At 46.2% G+C, this 27520-nt stretch overlaps 1 protein-coding gene across 2 annotated transcripts in view; it reads right to left on the bottom strand.

Annotated features, from left to right (window-relative positions):
• CHD2 (chromodomain helicase DNA binding protein 2) overlaps nt 1–27520 on the bottom strand; it is an 80051-nt gene that overhangs the window by 5049 nt on the left and 47482 nt on the right. For both annotated transcript variants that reach the window (XM_081124398.1, XM_081124399.1), the window contains 18 exons: nt 27258–27407; nt 26403–26551; nt 25252–25348; nt 24723–24815; nt 22609–22779; nt 21631–21806; nt 20625–20666; nt 19937–20076; nt 17410–17548; nt 16824–16974; nt 15583–15705; nt 14284–14412; nt 13272–13415; nt 11569–11700; nt 8595–8773; nt 6459–6558; nt 4231–4444; nt 754–1000 (listed from right to left, as the gene is read on the bottom strand). In XM_081124398.1, coding sequence (XP_080980524.1) covers nt 754–1000; nt 4231–4444; nt 6459–6558; nt 8595–8773; nt 11569–11700; nt 13272–13415; nt 14284–14412; nt 15583–15705; nt 16824–16974; nt 17410–17548; nt 19937–20076; nt 20625–20666; nt 21631–21806; nt 22609–22779; nt 24723–24815; nt 25252–25348; nt 26403–26551; nt 27258–27407 — 2576 coding nt within the window. The remainder of the gene's footprint in view (nt 1–753; nt 1001–4230; nt 4445–6458; nt 6559–8594; nt 8774–11568; nt 11701–13271; nt 13416–14283; nt 14413–15582; nt 15706–16823; nt 16975–17409; nt 17549–19936; nt 20077–20624; nt 20667–21630; nt 21807–22608; nt 22780–24722; nt 24816–25251; nt 25349–26402; nt 26552–27257; nt 27408–27520) is intronic.

Here is a 27520-nt window from a genome sequence, read left to right as displayed (position 1 = left end):
TTCGGAGCTCTGCAGAGGGTTCCCCCTTGAGAGCTCAGTGAACACTGTTCAGAGTGTAGATGTGAGGAAACTAGAGAACCAATAAGCTCCTTATGAGCCAGGGAATAAAACTTAAAACCTACAACCTGGCATTCCAGGCCTCCCAACTATCCAATCCGTTAACCTTCTGGATGTCCTTTCCTGGGTGGGACTGCTCTGCTTAGCTGACTCTCAGGGCCCACACCAAGAATCAGCAGCCTCACCTCTTCCTCAGCCTTTAGGAAAACTAGATAGTCCCTACTATCGCCTGGCGGGTGTGGCTCAGTGGTTGAGCATCGACCTAGGATCCAGGAGATCGCAGTTCAATTCCTGGTCAGGGCACATGCCCAGGTTGCCGGCTAGATCCCCAGTAGGGGGCGTGCAGGAGGCAGCCAATCAGTGACGACTCTCTCATCATTGATGTTTCTCTATCTCTTCCTCTCCCTCTCTCTGAAATCAATAAAGATGTATTTATAAATAAATAAAAAGTCCCTACCACTGACCATCCAACCAGCACAGTGCCAGCTGCCCACAGCATGCTTCTCCCAACACTGCGAGAATGCTGCGATGGCATGACCACATCTGCACACATGATGAGATAAATGCATTATAAATACATTGTTTGCTCAGTGCCTCTGAAAAATACATTCATACACATGTCGCTTGTCTCTCCCCCATAAACAGTAAAGCTCCTGGCAGAGGCCAGCTCCTGGAGTCACAGGGCCTTCTGCATACCTGTCGTAATAATCTCTGTGCCCCCGATGGTCTCGGTCACTGCTGTACTGGTCATAGGGTCTCTTTCTGGACAGGTTGTTGGGTCGGTAGCTCCCAGAACGGTGGCTGTCCATGTGTCGCCGGTCCCCATAGTGATGGTCCTTGTACCAGTGCTGCTCATACTGATGGTGCCTGTCGCTCCCCCATGGCGGATTGCTGTTGCCGCCACCGTAGCTAAACTTCCTTTCCCTCTGCCAGTCGCCTCGATCTACAGAAGAAAGCATGGTCTCGTGACTGCAAGGAATGACTATGTTTCACTTCCACTAACGCTTAACCGAAGGGCTGGCATGTGTTATAAACAGATGTTAAATTTCCTCCTTTCTGTTGCTGGTAATATACCAGCAATGAGTCCTTACATTCCTTCCCCTGAATTTTAAGACAAAAGAAAATTCGCCACCTTTCTCTTTGTGATGTAACTCCTTTGCAGATGTAACTAAGGATTTCGCGATGACATCATCTTGAACTCAGGTTGGGCCCTAAATCCAATGACAGGTACCCTTTTTGGGGAAAGGCAGAGGGAGATCTGGGACAAAGAGACACCCAGAGGAAGGGATGTGGAGATGGAGGCAGAGATTGGGTGAAACAGTCACCAGTCAAGGGTGCCGAGAGTGGCTGGCAGCCACCGCGAGCCAGGACAGAGGCAGGGAACAGGTTCTCCCTCAGAGCCTCCAGAAGGGACCAACCTGCTGACACCTTGATTTCAGGGTCTGGCCTCCAGAACTGTGAGATGATACATTTCTCTGTATTAAGCCAGCAGTTTGTGGTCCTTTGTTACGGCAACCCAGGGAAACTAGCACAGAGACTTAACCAGAAGGAACTAGTGGCTTCACGGGAAATCCAACCTTCTGTCTGCAACTACGTGAAGACCAAAGACATGCCGCCAAATAAATGTCTCTACTCATTTTGCTGGTCTTCTAGCATTCTGCTACAGAGCCAAAGAGTAACACCATCAAGGAAACTACACAGCTTAGAAACATATGCCATTAAAATAACGTACAGTCACCCAGAGACTTAAATTCACTGCTGATCCAGTGAGGCCAAGTGGGTGAGGCCAGGGAAGAAAAAACTTCAGCTCTTCTACCAAAGCATTAACAAACAACAACAAACTGAGAAACCTGCACAATGTGAAAGGAACACCTGAAGATGGCTTTAAGCCAAACAGAAAGTAAGATTTAAAAAGGGGCCAACGCCTGTGGGACAGTGCAAATGCTTAACCCCAAGCCAAGTCCAATTCATTTCTGGAGAAATCACACAGTGATTCCTCTGGAACCTCCATGAGGTAGGTCATCGGGGAGAAGTACTGAGCTACTAAGGAGATGGGTGAAGAATTCAGGGTTAGCTTAGTAACAGGAGTTCTTTCAAAGGATGACCAATATAAAACCTGTGACATCACACAAGTAACACAAAACCAGCACAATCCCAGGAAAGTCAGTACACCCAATATAATAAGCACATGGAAACATTTCCCAACCACCCTGAAGAGTCATTACCTTTCCCCCCACTCAATAAAATAGAGATCAACTAGTCAGGAGCTATTTAGATTTTTAAGATCAGAAGATGTCAAACTTCTGCTTCCACACAGTTTTGGGTAGCTTGCAGCAGGCATTACACGCTGCCAAGAATACTAAGAAAGGCCAGATAAAAAAAAACACCTGCTTAAAGACATCAAAGAGCAGCCAAGGCAATCAGGACTAGGAGTAAGATTCCGAAGAGCAGAAAATTGCAGGGAGGGGTGGGCTGACCCTGGCAGCCATGGGGAAATGTGTGATTCTGAGCTCAGGCAAGAGGCTGCGGATTCAGGCTTTTCCTGGGCTGAGGACAACTGCTGGAGAAACAGGTACCAGCAGAGAAACGGCTATCATGGGGATGCTGTCACATCTTTTTCTCTGCTTACACAAACGCAGGATTCAAAAACTTACTATGGAAAATAGTTTGGCGGTTCCTTAAGTTTAACACAGAATTACCAAACGACCCATCAGTTCTACTCCTAGATAAACACCTAAAAGAACTGAAAATAGGCACTCAACTACTCGCACACAATTTCTCACAGCAGTATTATTTGCAACAGCCAGAAAGTAGAGACAAGCCCAGCCGACGTGGCTCAGTGGTTGAGCGTCGACCTAGGATCCAGGCGGTAATGGCTCGATTCCTGGTCAGGGCACATGCCCAGGTTGTGAGCTCAATCCCTAGTCGGGGGCGGGCAGGAGGCAGCCGATCAATGACTCTCTCATCATTGATGTTTCTCTCTCTCCCTCTTCCTCTCCCTTCCTCTCTCTGAAATCAATAAAGATATTTTTTTTTTTTAAAAGTAGAGACAAAACCAAATGCCCATGAACTGATGAATGGATAAACAAAACGTGGCGCATCCACACAATGGAACATTCAGCCAGGAATGAAGTGTTGACAAGTTACAACATGGATGAACCTTGAAAATATTGCACCAAGTGAAAGAATTCAGATACATGTTGTACATTTCCATTTATAAGAATGCATCCAGAATATGTAAATTCAGGGAGAGAGAATACAGATTGGTGACTACAGGGGCTGAGAGGAGGGGAAATGGGGAGAAACTCAGTAGCCATGTGATTTCCATTTGGGGTAATGGAAATGTTCTGGAACTAGATAAAAGTGGTGGCTGCACAACATTATGAATGTACTAAATGGCACTAAATTGGTCATTTAAAATGGTTAACTTTGTTATGTGAGCTGCTACTTTTTTCCCTCCATTTTTTAATCTGTAAAGCCAACTCATTCTTTCTAACTAATAATAATTATTATCAGAGTACAAACGTCCTATTATTCATCTAACCTTTCCCCTATTAACAGACACTCAAGTTATTTCCCGGTTTTTGCCATTATAAGGCTGGAATAGTCCTGAGACCTGGGTGTTTTTATCACTACAGGACAGGCTCCTGGAAGCAGAGCCTATGTAGTTAGATATTTCAGATTATTTTCTGGAAAGAATGTAGCAATTTACACTCAGCAACTGGTGTATGTATCACATTTTAATTTTTGCTGATCTGAACGAGTTATTAGCTTATTGCTGCTTTAATTTACATTCCCTAGCAGCGACGCTTTTCAGAGAGAGTGGAAGGGGGAGGGAGAGCAAGAGAGAAGCATCGATGTGAAAAAGACATTGATTGGTTGCCTCCCGCACATGCTCCAACCAGGGCTGGGGATCGAGCCTGCAACCGAGGTCTGTGCCCTTGGTCAGAGTCGAACCCGGGACCCTTCAGTCTGCAGCCAGCATACTAACCACTGAGCAACAGTACCCAGGGCCGCACATCCTTTTGGATTTTTCTTTCATGCTTCCTCTCGCTCAGAAAAGACAATGAAGTGATGGCTAAGGGTAAAGCACAGAGGTCCAGCTGCCACCTCTGGGGAAAAAAATGATTCTCCTTTTGTCCCCAATTCTAACAAGTCCAGTCAGTGACCTACCTGCATTACTGAAGTGCCTCTTGTTGGGGTGGTTGTAGTTGTCTCTCGGGTGTCCATGCACCTGTGGGCCGTGGGAGGAAGGCAAGTGAGACTTCTGCGGGTGAAGGCTGTGCGGGGCATGCGGCTGAGACGTCAAGGAATCCCGGCTTGAACCAGAGGCCTCTGGGCGAAACGGCTTCTTCCCACCCATCAGGTCACCTTTCTTCTTCTGCTCCTACGGAGTAAAAGGAAACCAGAGGCTCAAGATCCCAGGCTGATTCCCAGGACTGGTACCAAGGTCATCACCTTCAATTCAAACACTTCCCTCCTGTCCCCTAGGTTCTGACCTGCCGTTTACTACCTTCTGTCCTAAACTATCTCGCCAGCTCCATCGAGCTCCCTTGGAGCGCCACCTGCTGCCCTAACCTACTAGGCCACCTGCACTGACAAGCACCTGCAAGAACATGTGCACAGGCTGCTGGATGTCACCGCGAGGGCCACAGACAGGTGCCCAGGCTCTCGGCGCTCTCAAGGGATTCCTCTCCCACGTGAAACCAGGACCACCGCTTAGACTAACTAGGAAAGACAGCCCCCGACTGGTCCAGTGAAAACCAGTTCCTATCCCAAAGTCATCAGGCTAAACATCTAAATGTGTGAATAATACCACTTTACACACAAGCAAAATATCTGATACCAAGACATCAGAAAATCCAGTAATAAAGAAGTGTAAAGTGACTTAAAATCTCACCAACAAGGAAATTATGTAAATAATCTGCTCCGGGCCTAAGCCATTTTATGACTTTTTTAATATATATATACATATATTAAACCAAAATATTACCTGGTAATATTTTCTCTTAATATATTGCGAAAATCTCATGGGAATGCTTATTTCCACAATTTTATAATTATGATTGAATAAGTCCCCAATATGGACGTATTGTGATTTAATCTATTTCTTACTGTTGAAGGTTCAGTCACTTCCACTACAAACATATTTACATCCTTAATTATCTCCTTAAACTGAATTCTTACAAGGAAAACTGTATGTGCAAGTCTTCCTGAACCATCCTCCAGAGAGGCTGTGACACTGTATAGCGCACTGTGTGGTCACTGCTATGGTTACACTGATGTCTGAAACCCACACTAATGACGCCCTTTACACCATGTCCAACTTCCAATGCTCATCCCAACTCCTTCCCAACTACTCCTTCCTGCGGCCTTTCCTGACTGTTCTCTCAAAGGCTTCTTACAATGCTTAAGATTCACGCTAACGTTCAGCAACGTTCATGTATCCCCGCCACATTCACTGCTATGGAGCATATTCTTCCATGAAAATTAAACAAGTAGTCATTTCAGGGTACTGCTCCCCAGCTCGACAGTGCCAGGCACAGGACGCGTTCATGTACGAAGTCCTTCTGAGCACCTGCCCTGTGCTAGGGTTGTTCCAGGTGCTGAGGACACGGCAGGAGGACAGAGTAGAGGAGGCAGCAAACCTCCCAGACCGGCCCGCAGGCCGTGCGAGCACATGGGCACGTCTGCCAGGGAACGCTGCCCTGCACATGGGCCAAATCACAGCTGTGCCCGCCCTCCCCCCAAAGGGGAGGAAACACTGCCGGGCACATGGGCCAAGTCACTGCTGTGCCCGGCCCCTCCCAAAGGGGAAGCAACTTCTGGGCACCTTCTCAGGTCTTGCTCCTGCACGTGAGCAGCTGGGACCCTATAGACAGAAGCTGGAAGGACACCAAGTTCACATGGCCAGGAAAGAACAGAAAAGGTATTTTCTACCCACAATCCTGTCACCCCTCGGGAGCCACATTTGTAAGTAACGATGAGATATGCATATGAAAGAAAAGGCTTGTTGAATAACTGAGTCCAGGACAGAACACAGGGTAATAACCCCTCATCAGAATTCAAAACTGTTTAAAAGAGCCAAGAATTTAGTTTAAATGTATTGGCTTTTTCCCATGGGGGCTTCAGGTTAACTCCTGGGGGGTTGCGCCAAGAAACTACACAGCTACCACGGAGAAAGGGTGCACGGGGCAAGGCAGGATGGCCTTGGGGGGCTCCTACCCATCCTGGACCCACGCCTCTATCTGTAAAGTAAGGGCAGAGACCCAGCAACCCCTCTAACACCAACAACCCATGATTCTCTGATCACTACCCCGGGGAAACAGCAGGTCAGGGGTTTTCCTCTGGAACTGGGGGTTTATCTGTTTGAATGAGTTGGGAGCATATTTATATTTTACCTCCTCCTCTTGAGATCTTTTCTTATGAGCCATCTTGTATAACTTATGCAGTTTTCGAGCATCGAATTCTGTAAACTTGGAAACAAAAATCCATAGGTTCCTTTAAAGAAAAAGGAAAAACACAGTTCTGGTGAATGATAGAATTTAAAAAATAACTTTTTATTCTTCTTTGATTGATGGAAGCTATCAACTGTTACTGGGCAAAACTCTCCAAGTGTAGAAATCAAGTAACAGAAAGTTATAGGTCTTTCCCTCAATCACACGTCATTACGTGCTATTGTCAACAGCATTTGAGGTGGAGACCAGCTAAAATCTCTCTGTTTACTGCACTGGCACCAGCACTTGGTCCTAGCCTTCCTCCACCTTCCGCACCCCTGGACCCTGCTGTGCAGCTCATCGTCACCACCATCTCCCAGATTGGGACCCACATACAGTAGGGCATCTCTGCATGGCTGACCCTTCTTTCCTTCCAGATGCCAACAAGGCCTGTTCTTTCTTCCTTAAAACTCTGAGGGGCTCCTCCCCTCCGAATTCTACTGTACTGAGCCCAGCAGGGCATTCCTGTCAACAGGGGAGGGACTGATGAACAGGCGTCTAGAACAGGAGGCACAGACACCCCCGGTGAGCCGCAAAAGGAGCCTCACAGGCTCACACTTTCTAGGGAGCAAGTTTCACCCCCAGGCTCTGACACTCACAGAGCACGGCGCTGGCTCCCGAACTCGTACACCTGCTGCATCACATAGGAAGCCATTTACCTTTCTCAGGCCTTCTATAACAGGACTTCAGTCATCTTAACAAACTGCCTTTAAAACCTACAAACCTCCTAGTCCCCTCACTGGCCCACTCTGAGCCTTTGCTGGCTCTTCGCCTAAATCCACTCTGCTTTTCTATAGCGGGTTCAGGTGCGCCCACCTCTTTTGCACACGCTTCCTCCTTCTAGGAACTCCCACTATACGCAGTCTTGCAGTGACCACTTCACAATGGACAGTTTCTCAGGAGTGAGCAGGGACCTTCCTATGGACCACTGCCAGCCGGGACCACAGTGCCCGGTGCATTTGCACAGACAGGCTCTGATGCACAGCAGGAGCCCAGCCTAAGGCTCTATGGACTAGGATGACCTTTTGTTACCGTCCAATAGGGACTGAGTTGGATTAAAAGAAAGCCAATGGCTAGGGACAGGAGGTTGGTAACAGTGTAAAAGGGAAGGGTGACATTTTAAAACTTAAAATTTTTATGAGCATGAAGCATTCTATGGATAGTGTCACAACAGAAGGTTTTATTAAAACCATTTTTTTCAAACCAACCCACCGATATTGGGCATCTGACACAAAGATAATTCCGTTAACCATAAAGTATATGAGGTCACAGTAACTGTGGACCATGGAGAGATTAACGTTGCAGTTGTCTTTGAGAATTTGTTGTGTTTTCTTATAATCTCAAAAGGGAATGAATATATGTAAGTCACAATGACTTACAAACTAAAGTTCTGCATTAACTGTGTCAATCAAATTACTGCTCGAGTCATTTAATTATCATAGTTTGGTGACTTTAACCTGTTTCCCTTCCTGTATTAGCAGAAAACTAACCAATTAGTTATTATATTTGAATATCAACCTCAGATGGGTCAAGTAATAAAACTAGATGATCTCTATCCCTTCACTTGAAGGCTGAATCTTTTTTTTTTTTTAAATATATCTTTATTGACTTCAGGGAGAGGAAAGGAGAGGGAGAGAGAGATAGAAACGATGAGAGAGTCATTGATCGAGCCCACAACCCGGGCATGTGCCCTGACCAGGAATCGAACCCTGATCACCTGGATCCTAGGTCGACGCTCAACCGCTGAGCCATGCCCGGCCGGGCAAGGCTGAATCTTTATTCTAAGAACAGGCCAGCCAAGCCGGTCTGTCTCCCTCTATTAAATTAACATCATCCAACCCATTCAGAAAATGGGTCTCAGTGGAATGGCCCATTTCGGGAAAGTACAACTGAAGCCTACAGATATGTTTCCAAAAGATGGCTTTTGGTGGGGGAAAAAATGTTTCATTAGGTGGACATGTCACCTTTTACAAGGCAAACACAAAACACACATGCCCTCTATCAAATCAAGCCAGGCAACCGGAGGAGCAGATGGGTTACCTCCTCCACAGTTTGATGTGCTCCTGGTCTGAGTAAGCTTTAAGGCACTCAGCTATTCGGTCTCCGATCTTAAGCAGGCAGTTCCGGGTGTGCTCCAGCTGCTCTTGCACATTGAGCCCCTTGTCGGGTTTGTCCAGCTGTTTCAGTGCCTTTTTCACGGGCCTCATCCTCTCCTTACACTGAAACAGGTCAAGAGGGTAGAGACATAAAACATCCACACAAGTAAAAGCCTCCCCCCTTTGCTTACTGCGCCCTAAATTCCCTGAGCATGCACAGCCCACCCTGGTGCCCTGTAATCACTAGGGGAGAGGCGGCAAAGCCAGCGGAACAAGTAGTGATGTCAGAGTCAGGAACACCCAAGGTGCACGTCCAGCACCACTACTTAGAGCCATGACCTTGGACACCTTCGGACGCCTCTGAAAAGGCCACCCTGTCTCCTCATCTGCCAGAGGAGCTTGAGGATCCCATAAGGTCTTTGTGAAGATCAAATGAGAAGCAAAATTAGAGACCCAGCCTGAAAACTTCCCATCACAAACTAGATCAAAGTGCAGGATAATATATTTATAAATTCTTAAGGCTTTTGAAAAACTAAGGGAAGTGGTTCCATATAAAGATGGTGAACTGAACACAAGAATCTTTTTCTCCCATACCCAAGCCCGCTAAAAGTGACAGGAAAGGGCTGTCTTAAGAGCTAAGCCCACAAAGACAGGGAAAATGAGAGAGACTAGCAACAAAATAGTGGCAGCAAGGGAAGTGACAAGAGAGCTAAGAACGGCCTCCTTCACATGGCAAAATCCCCCGAAGGCCAGAGATATGTCTCTGGAAGTAGCGGTGAGGGCTCAAAATAAGGACTACATTTTTAAACAGCCTAAGAATAACAGATACTCAGACTCATAATAGATACTCAGGTCTCCAGCAGTGCCCAATAAAACATAGGGACGTCTATTCTCTGCCGGAATGAAAGAAAGGTCTCTGAGCTGGTTGTGCGACCACAGCTAAGGGCAAGGTTACGGCACTGGGAACAGAACTGTATGAACAGACACATACAGGATAGGCCACGGCCGTCTTCTGCCTCTCAAATTCCAGAAGGAAGAAAGTCAGGCCTTCACCTTCCGGTCAGGAGATAAGAGATTTTCCTCCATAAACTGTGATCACCCAAGAGGAAGAACAAATGATGCTGACAATCCCCTGGAAGTTTCCCAGGGAGGCTGCCCAGCTGATCACCTCGCAGTGCACTCTCTCGGTCCATCAAGCCCCGCCCACACGCTCAGCCCCCAATCAGAGGGGTAGTCCCCACTCTTAAATAGGAGCAGACCACCTAGGACTGCAAAGCCATTTGAGGAAGGGTCTGACATGAACAGCAGGAAACAGATCAATGAGAAAAGCCAGCTGAGGATTAGCAATCCATCCAAAGACAGCAACAGGGACTACTTCCAAGGCCAATATCCAAAAACAAGGAGTTCCATAAAGATAAAACTAAGAACTTAGGAGGAAATTATCACAAAACCTATAGGACGTGGCTGTCAGCCATTGAGTATCTGGTAGTACAATGAACAAGGCATGTGACATGATCACGACACTTCCGAACAATGAGCGTCCAGCCCAGCACCTTCCATTGCTTTGTGGCAATTCCCACAGCTATACATACGCACGCACAACCTGTCTGTTTTTCAGTGTCGTACTTCAATTTAGAAAAAGGACAACATTTTTAAAATACCACAAACTAGAAGACACTTGTAAGGACTAACAGATAAAAAGACTAGTATCATGAATGTACAAGGAATTCCTATAGAACAGGAGGGGAAGATAAAATTACCCCAAATAGGCAAAGAACAGGAACAGGCAATTCACTGGAAACATGAGTGCCCAACAAAGAGCAAAGTAAATGATCACAACAGAGGTATTTCATACCTCGGACAGTGGCAAAAATTAAGAAGTCAGAAATGACCAAGTATTTCTGAGCCCAGGAAAGCAATCTGAACTCACGAGGAGTTCCTGCTGGGAGCACAAACCTCTGCAATGGCCATGAAGAGAAATTCTACCCCATCTAATATAGTGCTGGACGTGCATGCCCAACGCAACACCCGGCGCTCCAGCTCAAGCTGTGCGCTCTAGAGCATCTCGTACACAGTGAGCAAGAAAATATCCACCCTTTCACCACAGGTACACGTAGTGGCAAACATCTGAGAAAACCCCAACGTTTGTCAATAGGAGAAAACAAAGTTGTGGAAATTGTAAAACAGAGCAAAGGGAGAAAAAAGCAAGTTACAGAATACCTGTGAGTGTGGCATTTACATAACACTTTTAAATGCAGAAAGCAAGCTATGCTGTTATGGACACACGGAGACTGTGTGGAATGGTTGGGACCCAGACTCTCCCGCCAAACTGCCCAGGTCACATCGCCTCTCCACATCATGACTCTGTGGCACAGGACAAGTTCCAGTTTAACTCTCTCCACCTTATTACTTCTTTGTATCTTTATGTTTTTACTGATTTCAGAGAGAGGAAGGGAGAGGGAGAGAGAGATAAAAGCATCAATGATGAGAGAGTCATTGATCAGCTGCCTCCTGCATGGCCCCTACTGAGGATCGAGCCCACAACCCGGGCATGTGCCCTGACCGGGAATCGAACTTCAACCACTGAGCCATGCAAGCCGGGCTCCCCCATATTTTTTAATATGTAAAATGGAGGTAATTACCTATGTGACAGAATCATTGTGGAGAAAATACACAGAAAGCCTATAAACAATGCCGGGCTGTTTATGATTGTCTTTAGAGACATAAGCAGTAAAACTCTAAAGTCCCCTGTAAGAACGATCATCGGATTTAGAATCATGGTCACTTCTGGGGAGGCAACGAGGGAAAACTGCATGGTGTAGAGCAAGGGATAGCATGGGCTCCAACTCTATATTCTGAGCTGTAAAAAAATGCAGATTTGACAGAGCTTCAGGCACCGAATCGATGTCGGGACTTACGATGCTGAACGTCTCCTGGTCCAGATCGTCGCCCTCATCCTCGCCGATGGGGACAGGCTCACTCCCTGCCGTGATGTGCACAGGGCCCTGAGTCCGCTTGCATTTACTTGATTTGGCATCACCACCTTTAGGCTTTTAAAAGAGAGTCACAAGGAGTCAGTGTCACTTGTGCAATCCTGTCTTGCAATTTGGACTTCGTACCTATGTCAACATCACTACAGCAGGTAAGTATGACAGCCTCAGTCCATAAAAAAGGTAAAACAAAGTCCTCCAGGACACCATGGAGCCAAACCTACATGATTCACGGCCTAATCACACCATCCCCATTTCTGTCTCCAAACTGACCCAATTTTTTTTTTTCTGGACCCAATTTTAACTTTAGATTTATCGATGCTCTTTTGGCTTCTGCTTCCTCAGCCATAAAATGCACAAAAACGTCATCAAGAAGCTAAGACTGTAAACTGGAAGAATCTGGTGCAGTACTATGTGGCAATTTTTATTAACAGCTTATAAACGAATATACACTTTGATTTAGAATTTTTATTAACGGAAATACTGTAAATTATTGAAATCTGCATAAATCCAAGCAGATAAATATCATTTCTCCATGAAAAGTTGCAGAGAAGTGGAGACATACATAGATAAATATATATACAAATGGCATCACGTACGAACACTTAAAAACATAAAACAATACTATGCTTTGTTTGTGACTATATAATACGTAGTAAAAGAAGCTATAATATCTAGGTAGTGGATACATCGGTGTTTGTTAAATCATTATTCTTCTACTTTTTAAATATTTCACATTTTTTAAAGGATAAGAAGATTCTGTGTGGTTATAATAGCTTGGAAGCAGTTTACGTCTCCCAGATTGAAACTATTTCCAAATTTCTAACATTATAAACCATCCTGTGACAGGTATCTTTGCGTTTGTGCCTCCAGAGGTGCCTTTTCTAAAAAATGTTATTAACATGTTATTGATTCATTTGGAAACTGTCTGTGAGACACTGCTAAGTGGGGAGAAAAGGCTTCTCAAACAGTCTGCTCTGATATTTATTTTATATTTGTTCTCATATGCTTAAGACAAAAGTTCCAAAGGTACTCAGCAAGCAATCTAGAGTTATGACTACACAGAAGTACAACGTTTATTTGTATGTTTTAACAATGATTGGGACTAACTGTGAAGCACTTTCATTAGAGGGCAGCGAGCATACATGCAACACTGTACCAGAATCCTGTGGTTTGGAATGAGCTTCATAAAAACCCAGAAGGGAAGGTTATGTAACAGCAGGGCTTTCCACCCGATTCTATTCCAAATGCTTAACTCTTGGTGGTGTTGGTTTGAATCCTAAACCCTTCAAAGACTCAAATTCATCTGTGGATTGTGCTTGTCTATCAGGAATGTGAGAACGTTATCTCAAGGAGTTACCTGTAAACTCAGACTCCCCTCACCTGTCCTCTCACTCCAACATCCCCTCTGAAATACGTAACAAAGGTGCAAGGGCCTTGGACATGAAAGAACAGCCCCACTGCGCACGCTCCCCTCTGCAGGGAGGGGTGCGGGCCGCACCCGACGGCGCCCGCCCCGCCTGCCTTCTCGGAGGTACCCCTAAAGAGGTGACGGCTCAGGCCCTGACCGGTCCTGAGTTCCTGAACCCTGGAGGGGAGGCGGGGGCGGCCCTCGGTGTAGCAACAGGTACCTTCTCTTTTTTCTCTCTGGGCCGCCTCCTGTCCTTGTCACCGTCCCCTCTATCCTTCCTGGAGCTCAGCTGCTTCTCCTTGTTCTCTTTGTTCTCCTTCTTCTTCTGCTTCTTCTTCATCGGGCTTTTTTCTAAGCCATCATCCTAGAAGGCAAACGGGGCTTTGAGGCAAGGCCATGGGGGCCACACCGACCCATTTACTTCCCGGAGAAAGGCGCCAGCCCCGGCCCATCCCAGCATCTGCACCAAGGGGCATGCTCCCAAGTGGCAGCCACAGAGCCTGATGTAGCCCCAAAGCCTGGGGACAGCCAGTTAGGCCCACGGGGACTTCACTTCGATCTTCTCCCTGATCCTCACAGCAACCCTTGGACACTGGCATTCCTGTTCCCATTTCACAGAAAGACAAAACTGAGGACCAGAGGCTACGGGCTGTCAGCTAGGAGCCGGTGAGGCTGCTAAGGTCTGAATTCAAATCCCTGCTCTTCCTGCACCCACTGCTGATCCCCTTGGAGCTGATCTCAAAGCCCAGTTACACTCGAAGAGCAGCAAGATAAAATCCCATGAAGCTGTCACTCACGGAAACAACACACTGAAGGGAGCTGGTTTCCTTTCCACTTGGCTTAACCAGAGGTTACAAAGTGACAGGCCTCGGCCCAGACCTGACCCACAGATGAGTTTTGTTTGGCCCAACAACTAATTGTACTGTGTTGCGGCTGTCCCCATACGTGAGCTCCCCGGTTAGGTCCCCACCAGTCCCTATCCTTCCGAACAAGGAGGCTGTCAGTGGGTATTTAGCACTGAACACCCTCGGTGCTCTCCATTTACTTCCATTTCCTGTGAATGTGCAATGCCCGACTTAAAAGAGCTCCGTTCCTCTCAGGCTAGGCAGAGACATATACGTTCTACTTTGTCTCCTCCACATGCAAGCCAAACCGGTTCTGAAGCATTTTAAACCAACTGGCCCAGTAAGCGGAGCTTAAATGACAGCCCTGCACTGAACGCAGCCTCACACCTTGACCTCGCCCTCCTCGGACGGGTTGTCCGAGTGCCTGGGGGGTGAGAAGTCAAGCCCGTGCTCCTCCTTCAGCCTTGGCACTTGGTTCTCCTTCTTTACGCGCGGCTTCCGCTTCTTCAGTTTGGCCTGGAAAAGGGAGAGCAAATGACGGTAACACTACAAACCAAGTCCCTGAAAAGCAGGGTCAAACAACACGACGCCTCTGACACGCAGCAGCCACATAACTCAAACAAGGAGATTCAAAGGAGCGCAATCGACGCTCCTGGGAGGGAGGGCTGCATGCCCTGCGCGCGCAAAACGCCCACAGCCTCGAACCTACGGATCCTGTGTTTTGGAATTCATCCTGAAGGTGTAATCCAAATGAAGGAGAAACACCTTATGTTCACAAAAATACAAATAAAGACAGTATGTAAAAGACAATAATGGTGACATTAAAAAAAACAGAAGCATGTGGTATCTAAAAATAAGGAAACAGTGTTTCTCTACTCAATCAGATCTCACGCGCATCAATGGTCTGACCTGTCTCCCAGAGCGTAACTTACAGTGTCACTCAACATATCACCTGGAGAGCGGCATACTTATGTGATCTGATTGCATGAAAGGGATGAGGTATGGGATTGGGATAACTTCTTCCTCTGAAACTCATTTTGTTTATAAACAGGGGAATTAATATGAATGGCATCGCTCCAAGGGTACGTAGGGAACACACACCCACACACACAGGCTGCTAGCACCGGATGCGGCTCATCACATCTCCTAACTGTGACTGCCACCTTTCTAGGCCTCGACTGAAATGGCAAGGTGGGAAAATAAAAGGAGCTACAGCTCACATGAGCTCGTCAGCAGCTCTCAGCACTTTTCACAGAGCAGGTAAGGGGGTCAGAACTGAAGCCCCGCTGACTCCGACTATCCGTTTTACCCCAGGCCCGTTATTGCAAGTAGCCCGGAGTGAGCTGTAACAATGGGCAAAGCCAGTGGCACTCAGACAGTTACTGGGAATGATGTCCCAAAACTCAGGCAGCAGCAACAGCAGCTTTAAGTCCAGACCATGTGGCCCGGAGAGTGTGGAAGACTATTTTGAGGCCATGTTGGAAGCAAGTTGCCAAGATGCTTAGGTCAGCAATTAAGTGAACACTGCTAGTATCACCAACCAGCCATCACGACTCAAGCCTCAAAAACAGCATGTGACTAGGGAAGCTGCAGTTCTGGGCCATGACCGCAGCGGGCACCTCTCCTCCCTGACCTGTGGGCTGGGCCTCAGGGCCCGAAGGACGCGCAGCCAGCAGCCACACTCACCGCTTCCCCGCCCGGCACGGTCCCCTTCTTCTCCAGGCTCTTCCTGAGCAGCTTCAGCAAATAGTCCGCTCGGGTCTGCAGCTGCTTCCCCTGAGGCTTTTTATCTGACTCCACAGGCAGAATCTTCAACAGGAAAGGAAGAGAAGCACCCGCCACCACCCACGTCCCGGTTAGTGGATCAGGATACACGGAGACAACAAAGAACTGAGCAGTCCTTTCCCTCCCCACCCGCCCCAAATACAGACACAGCCTCAGCTCCTATCTCATGTCCATGGCTCCCAGTCACTGAAAATCCCTTATGAGCCGTTCTCGTTTTACAAAATGGGATGGAGAAATCCAGCTCTCCCACTGGCTCCTACCTGTGCTGTTAACAGGGTAGAACAACTCAGGTAGGAGGGGCTTGTTGGCTTCATCTGCTAGAACATCCCAGCCGTCGTGGATTTCCTCCTTCCAGGAGCAGGGAATCCCTGGAGCTAGGTTAAAGCTTCGTTTTAGATTGAAAATGCTTCTTAGAGCATTGCCGGAGAGCACTGAGCTATGCCCGGACAGGATCTGTCCCTGCTACCACGGTTAGACCTCTCAGGCCAGAATGGATTTGGTCTCAGTGCTTATGGCAGGGTGCTGTCACCCTCTTAGGACATTGCGTGTGGGATGAGCAGTGTTTGATGTGCCAGGAAAAGCCCTGCCAGGAGCACCACGTGGAGCACATCCTACTGAAATTTGAGCCAGTGAGCCAGCTTTCCCTGCTTACAGCTCTGAGCACGGCCTTACTACCTGGTAGCCCGCTTTGCAACCGATAGGGTGGGAGGCTCGATCTGTGGGAGGAGTACGGCCAACATTTAGTTTCATTGCAAAAAACACCAAGGTGGCTCATTCCTTCTTTGCGTATAGGACTGAAATACGGTTGTTTCAAATACAATTACAGACAAAGGGGCAACAACTAAGGCCGAGCGATGATCTATTAACCATCTTACCCTGGTATTTGTTGCAATGAGACCTCGTAAGATTTCTCCTGTAATTTCCCAAAACTTTTACCTGACTATCACCTTCATCTATGACATGGTGTCACAGTCCACTAAAGACGGTAACATTTCCAAGGATAAAGAAATCCCAGGAATTTGCTATTGTACTAATTTCCAAGTTGATCCCCACCCACCCCCGAAAAGTTAAAAATACATAATTGATATAAAATATTATGCAACAAGTCATCTAGAAATCTCCAGCATCACAGAGTTACTTACTTTGTCAGTTAACTTTAGCTCTGGATCTGTTTTAATTAGCTCCCAGTTTCCATAGCCATGCTCATAAATCCCCAGCAGGAGGCGCGAATCGTCCTCCACGCCCCACTCGACATCGAAATGCGCAGCTTTGACACGACAGGTTAAGCAGTATCTACAGGGATTTCAAAAACGGGAAAGTCAGAGGGGCCTTTCTGATTTGGAAATGAACACAAAAGAACACGGGCAAAGTATTCTACTATGTTAAAGAAACAACAGGCCAGCCAGTGTGGCTCAGTGGTTGAGCATCAACCCATGACCCAGGAGGTCACACACAGTTCGATTCCTGGTCAGGGCACATGCCTGGGTTGCGGGCTCCGGAATCCCCAGGAGGGGGTGTGCAGGAGGCAGCCGATCAATGACTCTCTCATCATTGATGTTTCTATCTCTCTCTCCCTCCATCTAAAAAATCAATAAAACATTTTTTTTTTTTAAAAAGATCTCATTAAAGAAATGACAATGAAAACACTCCATAACTACACGTAACTGTAACCTCAAGTCTATTTTCCTCTGGCACGACCACCCCAGAGCACGCATGTAACACACTTACTTTTTTTTTTCTTCTGGGTCCAAGGGGATGGATTTATGCAGCATCTCAAACTCTTCTTCGTGTTGGATAATGGACTTCACATTCACCTGAACCCCAGATATCTTGATTGTTGGGCCTCTCTTTTTCCCTGGTCCCTTCCCTAAAGAAGAGTGATTTCACATTAGTTAAATTAGAATTTGCTGAAGTTTCACAGAAGACACGTTATCAAACCCTGAATGCTCTCTCCCTCTGCCCTATTGTTAACCAAAGATACAACCCATAAGGGAAAAAGACTGTCTCAATTTAGAACTTTTTTATCCATTTATGTTTACAATTATATCTTAATCTTCCTGTTTGTTTTATACTTCAGTTCTAAAATTAATAAAATTAACAAAAGAAGATTCTGAAGGAATTAGTGCTAGAGATTTTCCTTTTGCTTTTCAAACTATTCCATTAACAGGATTTTTCAAAAAGTGTTCTAAAGGTGATCTCTACTGAGCTAAAGATGCCACAGAAAAGTTACCTTAACCTTCATTTCCAATTAAAACAATCCCAGAAGTAAAAATAAAACCGAGTCCACTCTAACCAGGGCCCAAGTTGAAATCCACGAACAACACTTGTCTGTGAGAGGAAAGGGACTCAGAATATGAGAGAAGGTCTAGTTTTATTTGAAACATGTAAATCGATGAAATGGCACCACAATCACAGTCACTTAGGGATTCTTTTGTATCCACGAGGATTTCACTTCAAATGCTATGCCCAGCAGCACTGAAGGGAGCTGGAACAGAAGATGGTAAAGGGAAAGGCCCTGCTCTGAAAATCAGAAATCTGGAATTTATTCCCAAATCTGCACAAACCCTCCCTTCTCCCCTCTCACTTTTAGTTATTAACTTGTCTGGGTCTCAGATTCCTGGACAACAATGAAAAAAATAGACAAAGGATAAAGACACAATTCTCAAAAAAAAGGCAATTCTAGAGGTTCCTAAACATACGAAAGATACTCAACCTCACTCGTGACAGGAGAAATGCAAATTAAGTACATACACATGCTGCTTTTACCCTAGCAGGCTGGGAAAAATAAAATTGAAAATACTATGTTGATGAGACTAAGAGAAAACAGGCATTCTCATTCAGTGCTGGTGGGACGGGATGGCGTAAAATGGGATACATGCAGCAGGATTATTTACAACACTGTGAAGCTGAATGTCCATTAACGGGACACAAATACTGTATCACCATAACAGATTAGGAAGCTCTTAATATAATCGGGCAGTGCAGGAAAGAGGAACCATTTTAATGAATGGTGGTGAGACATACAGTAGCCACATAGAAAAAATAAAACTGGATACACCAGGAAAAACTCCAAGTGTATCAGAAATATAAAAGTAAATGAAATCACGCTTAAGTACAAGGGGGGGAAAAGTTATAGTGAATTCCTTTATATCCTGGGAGTAGAGAAAACCACTGTGAACTTAAGGTTCACTTCTGAATTTCTTCTGGGTGCTACAAAACATATTCGGGTCATTGTCCAAATCACTCAAGTAACTGAAGCTTCTTTTACAAAAAAGAAATTACATCTAAAAAAATGTTTACTGTGTTTAAGATATTTTTTAAATTTATTACTTCAATAATATCCCTGAGAAGAAAATCCCAAAGCACAAATACTTCTTTACTTAATGATAGCAGCTGATGCTGCAGGCTGGACCCTAAGCTGAGCACTTTACATGTACGGAATCGCTCAAGGTCTCATCCAGCCCTCCGAGGCAGGTACTATTATGCCGTTTTCCAAATGAGACTGCTGAAAGGTTACCATTTGTCTTGGGTCTTACAGCTAAGACTCAGCAGAACTCGGATTCCACATAAACTGGCTACCGCCAGGGCCAGAACACTGACCGCAGCTGAAAGAGCCACCAGTGAGCAGTGAAAGGGGACAAGAGAATGGAGGAACTGGCACCAAGGAACTGCAATGACAACACCCTCGTCTTTTTGTTTGAGGTTCCACTATGAGGGGGTCCTTTAACCATAAGGATATCAGAGCTCAAACACTTTCTGGTGTGTAAGAGAAAAACTATAGGTCAAATTCAATTACAAAACATTCTAGTGCTATGAAAATCTCAGCGTAACAGAAATGTTTACAACAGTCATCCAGTATTTTACACCAATGAATTCTCTAACCCCTTTAAGTCTGTCACAACAAAAAGCACGCACATGTACATCTAAGACCATTACTGATACTTTTGGTCTCTGACCTCCTCTTTCATAGTCAAAATACTGACGTGCCTAGCTTTGCCCATTCCGGTCTCTACGTCCAACCAGCTAAAGTTTCCGTAACAACATAAAAAGAAAACACTCATCTTGTTCATCACGCTCGCTGCACCTCCTACAAATCAACGTCCCTTGCGAGGAAATCTTTGGAAATCTTACAACGCTGAACTCACGAAAAGGCAGAAGAGAACACGCAGCTCAAAGGACTCGGGATACTCAGGACGCTCGGGGTGCATGGGGCGCAGGCCCACGCTCCCGAGGCCTGGCCGGACAGCTGACTTACCCTCGCCGGCGTTCTCCTTGAGCTGCTCCTCATACTCCTGCATGGCCGACACGCAGCTGTTGTGAATCAGTTCACCAAGGCGCTTCAGATCTGCCACCGACTTATCTACGAGCTCCGCGTCGCGCGCTATGCACTCCAGCCTGGGGACAGACAAATACAGGTCACTTCAGGGCCTGGTGCCCAGTTTCCTACTGTTAAGTGAAATACCACTGGGTCTCGCACAAGTCTGCTCCTGCAAGGACACTCTGCTCTACATTCCTCTATCAGCAAGAACCCTGTGACACTGACAGAGGCTAAATCACTCCCTTTCCATCCTAAAGAACTGTGCCTTGGAACAGTCCATAAAGTAATCTCAGAAGACAAGGGCTCAGCTCTCTGTTAATTAAATGGGCTGTCTAACAACAGTAGCAGGTTAGTGCCCGAGAACAATATGGCCCTAGGTCTGCTTCTTTGGTGCTCACTTTCCTTTCTCCAGCCGACTTTCATTCATCACAATGTTCCCAGAAAGAGTTACTTCTACGATCTGTTTTGTTGATCTCTAAGTCATATGGGGTGTATGAATATATTAATGTCTAAAAATCAGGCTGTCAAAAGGAGCCAGGCCTTAAATGGAAACAGCACCAAAAAAAGAAGCCGCCACATCATGAAAGCGCAAGACAGGCAGATAAGGAACTATTGCTAAGCTTACCGTTCAAGAGGGAGCCCAAACTTCTTATACGCCTTGATGAACCTGAGGGAGATGAGCAATAAAACACAGTGAAAAACAGAGACCTTAGCTATGCTGGTGCAAACACATCCTGTGTTAAATATAAGCCATGTAAACTGTCAAAAATAGGCTGGACACAATCCTTACAACAGGTCTTTGGATGCTGAATGCCTTTGCAACCACCACAACCCTGGAAATCAAAATCCCCAAGTAGTTAACTGGTCTGTTCAGTCCACTACTGTTACTTTCCATTTCATGCTGCAGTATCTTCCATCATTTTCTGGTCAATAACACAACTATATGATTTTTAGGACTGTCTCAAATATTTCTGGGAATGAGGTGAAGAAAAATAAATATATGATTTCAAGCTTCTCAGGCAAAACTGTTTTGGGAATTGTGCTGACTTCTGTCCAACCTCATCTCCAACCAAAACTCCAACCTACCCTCTACAAGTCTCCACCCTAAACCAAGCTGTCCGCCAGTCTGTGCACCACCTGCTCCCCTCCCTGCAGCTAACCACTAGCACCGGTGATAAAGCACAAGATGTCACAACACATCAAGAGCCTCACTGGGATGTGGCACGCTAGTCACTAAAGTAATCTGGTTAGGGAAGAGTCCAAGGAGAGATACTATGGGGCAGAAAACTGGAGGGAGGGCATGGCAATTGAAGAGAAGGGGAATGAATGTGACAAGAGCTAAGAAACAATGTGAAAGGAACAGCGTGGGTTCAGGATTAGGACAGTGTTACATGTGAAGTGAACCTGAGGATCATGCCTCAGCTCTACATTTCTCCTTAATATACACTGAAATAGTTTACATCTGAAATAATATGACATTTGGGATTTTACATCAAAATAGTATGGAGATGCAGGAGCATTTCTGGAATGGTGTGTGGCTCGGTGTCTCCTGCCCTCCCTGTCTTAAGCGCCAACCTGACAGCATCCCTTCCAAACAAGGCCCAGCGAGTAAGAGCAGGGCCTCCACTCACCTACGGATCTCCGCGTCCGTAAATCCTTCCACGAGGTCCTTCCGCACACTCCGAGGGCGCCCTCTGCGCTTTGGCTTCTTGTCATCGTCGGAGTCGTCCGTCTCGCTCTCAGAGGCAGAGGACCTCTGGGCCTGCCTCTTAGACTCGGTGTCAGAGTCACTGTCGTTTGTCTGGGCCTGAAATGGCAAAGTCACATTGTCACCAGTGCCAGGAGCAAGAGGTCAAAGGACTAAGACCAGCCCCTCTTCAATCTTTGGGACTCAGAACTTCTCGTCGCATCAGACAAGTTCCTTTTTCTTTGAGGAGGAGGAAAATGTCACATAATGAAAGCAGGTCTGACAGGGACAGTCACACCTCCAGAGAAGTGTGAACTGTGTACCCTCAGAAGCAAACAAACAGAAGTATTTGGATTGTAGGTTATGTTCACTTCATTGGACAAGTTACTTCTTGGTGCCTTTGTTTGCTATTTATAAAGTAGGGACAACAGTGCCTATAATCAGGGTTGTCATAAGAATTAGAGTCTCTAAGGGTAAGTGCACCAGCCTTGTCCGGCGCACAGTGAGTCCTCAGTGAAGTAGCTACTACTAGCTAATAATGATTCACTCAGATCTTGGAGAAACTTGGGTCTGTTATCTCCAACAAACTGGGTAGTAACTACCTTCTTCGATGTTATTGCAAAAATCAAATGTGACAGTGACTGGGGTGGCTTGTAAACTGTGAAGTACAGTTCTATAATCTCTTAAAACTCCAACCCCATTCAGCCACCTCTCCAAGCCAGTGAGCAGAGGCGAGATGCCTCCCGCATGCCCGTGAGCCCTGGGCATTTCCCCTGGTCCTCAGCTGCGTCTCCCAGGACTCTGCCCGGGATCCCCGCCCCCAGTCAGGCAGCAACGCCAGGCTCCTTCCTTGAACAACCAGCACCCCTGCAGCCGTCAGAGCCTGAGGAGGAGGCTCACATCTTTCGTCTCACTTGGTCACCTTTTTAGTCGAGCTCCGAATTCGAGGCAGCATGTAAATTTCTTCCAGCTCCTTCTGCCGCTCCTCCTCCTCGACCCTCCTCCTTTGATCCTCTGGAATGATCTCGTCCCAGTCCCTGTGAGGGCGCTCTTCCAGCTCTTCGTCGTCTTCCATTGTGGCGAAGTTGGCAACCTAAATGCAGATGGAGATGTCAAATACCATCGACCGAAACCCCAACTCGCACAGTGTTTTTAATCTAAGTGAGGTGCTAGGAGTCACAGGGGAGTCCTGTGATATCACATAACCAGACTCGATTTCCTACCAACCTCTCGCGTACCCCACAGAAATCAACTTGCCAAGTTCTCTAGTTCACTCAGGAATTTTACCGAAAAACAGGGAAACACACAGACACACAAGGTGTTACAAGTTTAGCTGAAATATATGTTAATACACATGATGTACTATACAAGTGTACATTTACACAGATGCTGGTTATTACTACTTCAGAAAATGGAAATCTCAAATTATCTCAAAAAACATTTGTTTCCAACATGTTAAAACAGGGTAATGAAAAAAAGGATTCAGAAAATGAAATCGATTCGGTGAAGCCCTCCAGAACAAGCAGAGTAAGCAGACTCCTGATTTAACCAAATCACTGGCCAGGCACTGAAACATAATTGCCAGAAGGGTCTCAGAAAGGCAAGTGTCACCAGTAATGTGACTTAAGACTCATGATATTCTGACCAAGACAGCACCAGGGCGATTCCTTCCGTTTGAGAAGGGAGCAGTAGCCACAGAAGTGGGAGCAACGGAAACACTAGTAATTCCCCGCCGTGCTCAGACACACGAACAATGACCCTAGAGCACGTTGACCCACCCTCTCCCCTCCTTCCCTGTTCCTCCACCGGGACATCTACCTGTGGCCGACCTTGACACGTTACGTGCTGCTTCTTCCCAACGGCTCACCCAGCTCCCGCTCAATCCTAATGGGTCTACCACACTTCACCACTACTGTCACCTGCTCTCTAACCTGCAGGACACCAGCCGAGGTCAGGCCTTTCTACCACGCTCTCACTGGAAACCGGGCAGCCTTTGCCACTTACACTCTCCCATGCCTCGCAAGCCAGCCTCCCACCTTGGGATTACCAACTGATCCAATTTCTCCGACCTCAAGGACTGCTAGGGAAAGTCATATGACCCTGTTGACTGGCTCCAACATGAAGCGCTATTTTCTAAATTCAGCTCTGCTCACTATCAAGTTCCTCCAGCAACCCCCGGTCCCACCCGGGCTGGACCAAATCCTTCCCACCTCTCAGCAAACTCATCTATTTTCCCGGTAATTAAGGTCGCCAATGGGACTCCCACATCTCCTCTCCCTGAAGGGTACTTTCCCTGTTCCTTTGAAGGCCAACTCCTCCACCAGTGCTTTTGATGTTACCCCTTCCAGTCCCCTCCAAGGAAAGGCGCCATCAAATGCTGCTCCTTTCCTGAGAACCTCCAACGGCTCGCTATTCCCACATTCCCTCCTCAACCTAGAAACACGGGAACATCTTAAAAAACCAACCTTGCTTTGCTTGACCCTCTTCACATAAATTACCCTTGCTCTCCCCTTCACTAGCTTTTCAATAGCTCAACGTTGGTGCCCAGCTTCGGCACTCAGTCCTGATCTCACTTAATTTTCTGTTATATCAGATGCCACTGACCACCCTGTAATCACCCTTAAAAAAATCCCGCCAGGTCATCAAAGAGCTTCCCGTCACCTTCTGTTTTTACGCCTGTGCACTGTCATGATTCTATTCTCTCTCCCACAAGCGCTACACACACACACCCCCAAGCTCCACACCACCTGGGTCACCACCTCGCCACCTGACACCACACCCTCAGCCCTCTTCACAGGCTTCCTTCCCCCAGCCCCGACTGGGCAGGATGGAGCACTTGAGCGGTTACTTGCGTGGGGAGGACCACAGATTCTGCACTAGGAACCTGACTGGCACTCAAGAATGGTGCCGAGGACACAAATCAACTTATGTAGAGGGGCAAGCAGAGCACCCGGCACCCGGAAAGTACTAGCAGGCATCAGTTATCATCTGTCAGTGAATCAACGCTAAGGACGTTCTCCCACGGGATTTTTATACCTTAAATTGTGAAAGCAGCTCATCTGTCGCACTTGTGGACACCTCGTTTTCTCTGGTTTCAGCCAAGCGCAGGATCTCATCTATGTCCATTTCCTAAGAGATGAACAGCGACACAGCCATGGTGAAAAGGCAACAGGGGTCAGCCCACACTGACAACGTTTGGTGCAAATAAACCAGCTCGCTTCTCTGATATTCCATTTTTAATTTCCTTTTACAGTCTCGACTTCATGTCATTTACATCTAACATTTCAAACTATTAGTTATACAAATAAGGTGAAACTTCAGAAATTATAAGAAATGAAATTGGAATAAAAAAGACAAAAGACAGAATCCGCAAATGCTCTTTTCTCACTCTTTCCAATTCAATTTAGTAAGAGCTTTGCACTTTATTAGAAAAAACAAAAAGACCTACATCCTTCCAATAATTGCTGCTTGAGAGAAGCTTGTAACAGACTCAGGATCTGCTTCCACAAAAATTTATCTCACAAACGATACCTGTCAAAACCGTTTTTTCCTCATTGTTAATTACCTGAGGCTCCGACTCCTCCCCTTCAAGTTCTTTGAAAAGATCCTCTGCTCCAAATTTCAAAATAGCTGTCAGCTCTTCTTTATTAAAGGGATTGGAACTGTAAAAGTAAAACGCAGTTGTAATCTCTTAGGAATGTCAAGGAAGCTCTACTACATATCTACCCTCTGTTTGGGGGTCGAATTACTGGTGAAAATATACAATCTGTCATAAGAAAAATGCTCTCAAATAGTTCATGTTTTATCCACAGGATGAGTCTGGTGGTAAACCTGACCCCACAGAAGACTAGAAAATCAATTCTTTCCCTGCTGGCTCATCTATCACGTGGTTAAGAGAGGCGGGTAATTAGCAAAATGAATCAGAAGAGAGTTCTCTCTTAGTCCTTGGACGCAGAAAGGTACCGTTTGCCAAGAATTCTCAACCTCCTCACCTGTGGGGCAAAATAAAAGAGCCAAGCTGCTTCTACCTCAGTTGCTCTCTAATGGAAAATTATCTGGAAATATCCTATTTAGAAAGAGCTCACTTGACTCTACCAGTAACAAAGCTACAAGACCACCACAGAACACACTTGACCATGCAGTCAAAATGTAAATTCTTTAATAGCTGTGCTTCCAAACAAAGCCAATCAAAACCTGAGCAACTTCCTTCTGTTCCAATAGGAAAAATAACCATCTCTCCATAAACATTTTTATCAATAGTAAGAAAACAGCAGCTAATGCACTCTGGTGGATTTGCACTGCTGAAAAGTACAAGGCAACGCTGTGTCAGGATGAAAGCCCAATGGAGAGCACACAGCTGCTATTGCTGCTGCGTCACACGTCACACGTCACACGTAGAGCCAAATGCACAAGGCAAGAGAGGGGTAGGAGAGAGGGGGGAAGGAGGACCGGGAGGGGGGAAGGGGGGGAGGGGAGAGAGAGCAAGCAAGCTCAAGTGAGTGCAAGTAAGCGGAGGGCTGATAAACAAATAAAATAATAAATAGGAACAACAAAATAAAATGAAAAAGCTATTTCCTTGCAGTCTCAGCTTGGCCTTTTCCAGGTAATTGAAGGCCTAATGTCTGTTGCACAAAATCCTATTAGAAGAGTAAATTGTACCAAGTGTGGATGTGAAGTCAGGTCGATGCTGCTGCCTCTCCACCAGCTGGCACTTACTTGGACCTTCCCGAGTTGTTTTCCAGGACCGTCCGGCCAGTGGTGTCCATGCGCTGAATCACCAGATGGTCCAATACCATCTTCTTTTTGGCCCGTTCTATGATCTCTTCCTCCACAGTCCCCTTTGTAACCAAGCGGTAAATATTTACCTGCAGGAAAAGGCAATGTCGTGGGTATGCCTGATCACACACAAAAAAGGTTACCTCTGTCTAAAAGCAGGAGGGGAAATGAGAGAAGATCAGCTCTCTAGTACCATAATGGACTGTGAGGCACCCATCCACGCAGACAGCTTAAGTAGATGCAATATTTTTACTATCTGCAGCAGGTTACATTCTTAAATAAAACTGCCTTTGAGGAATTTTTATATAGCCTTGTTCTAATAACAAAAATCTTACTACATAATAATCCATTTCACCAACACTGGATCTTCCATTACCCCCAGTAGTGCTAACTTTGAGATTCACATACAAAGGAAGTAAGCGTGTATTTTCCCAACATACCTCAGAGCTGGGATTAGTCACATGTAACAAAAGTAGACCATCTTGAACAATGTTAGAATATTTACCAACTTTTCAATATTAAAAAGGAAAATGTTCGGTTCTGGGTCTGTTTATTATCTACCTTTCTTAAACAAGAAAGTTACTGGTAAAGCACTTTTTAAACAGCGAGAGAGAATAGATCCATAATAGGCTCATCTCAGCCCCAAAGACAGCTTCTCTGCACTAATTAACAAGCAGACACCTCCCCTTGGGAAATGAAGCTAAACAGGAAAAAGCATCTTACAAAACACCCCAAAAGGCCTGATTAACCTCTCCCTCCTCCCCAAGCCATCCCCAGGAGCCTCTCCCCACTGACCTGCTTCTTCTGACCAATTCTATGGGCTCGGGCTTGTGCCTGCAAGTCGTTCTGGGGGTTCCAGTCAGAGTCAAAGATCACAACGGTGTCCGCTGAAGCCAAGTTGATGCCCAGGCCACCAGCCCGTGTTGAGAGCAGGAAACAGAAGTCCTGTACACAATGCAACACACTACTTTATGCAGTGGCCTTCTCAGAAACAGTTTCACAGTCCAATAAGCCCTGACACCTGGAAACCCCTGCAGGTGCGAAGAAAAGTGAGATGT

This window comes from Miniopterus schreibersii (genome assembly GCF_964146895.1).
Source record: "Miniopterus schreibersii genome assembly, chromosome: 22".
Lineage (NCBI taxonomy): Eukaryota > Metazoa > Chordata > Mammalia > Chiroptera > Miniopteridae > Miniopterus > Miniopterus schreibersii.
The sequence above is the reverse complement of the archived record's forward strand: the minus strand, read 5'-3'. Positions and strand labels throughout refer to the sequence as shown.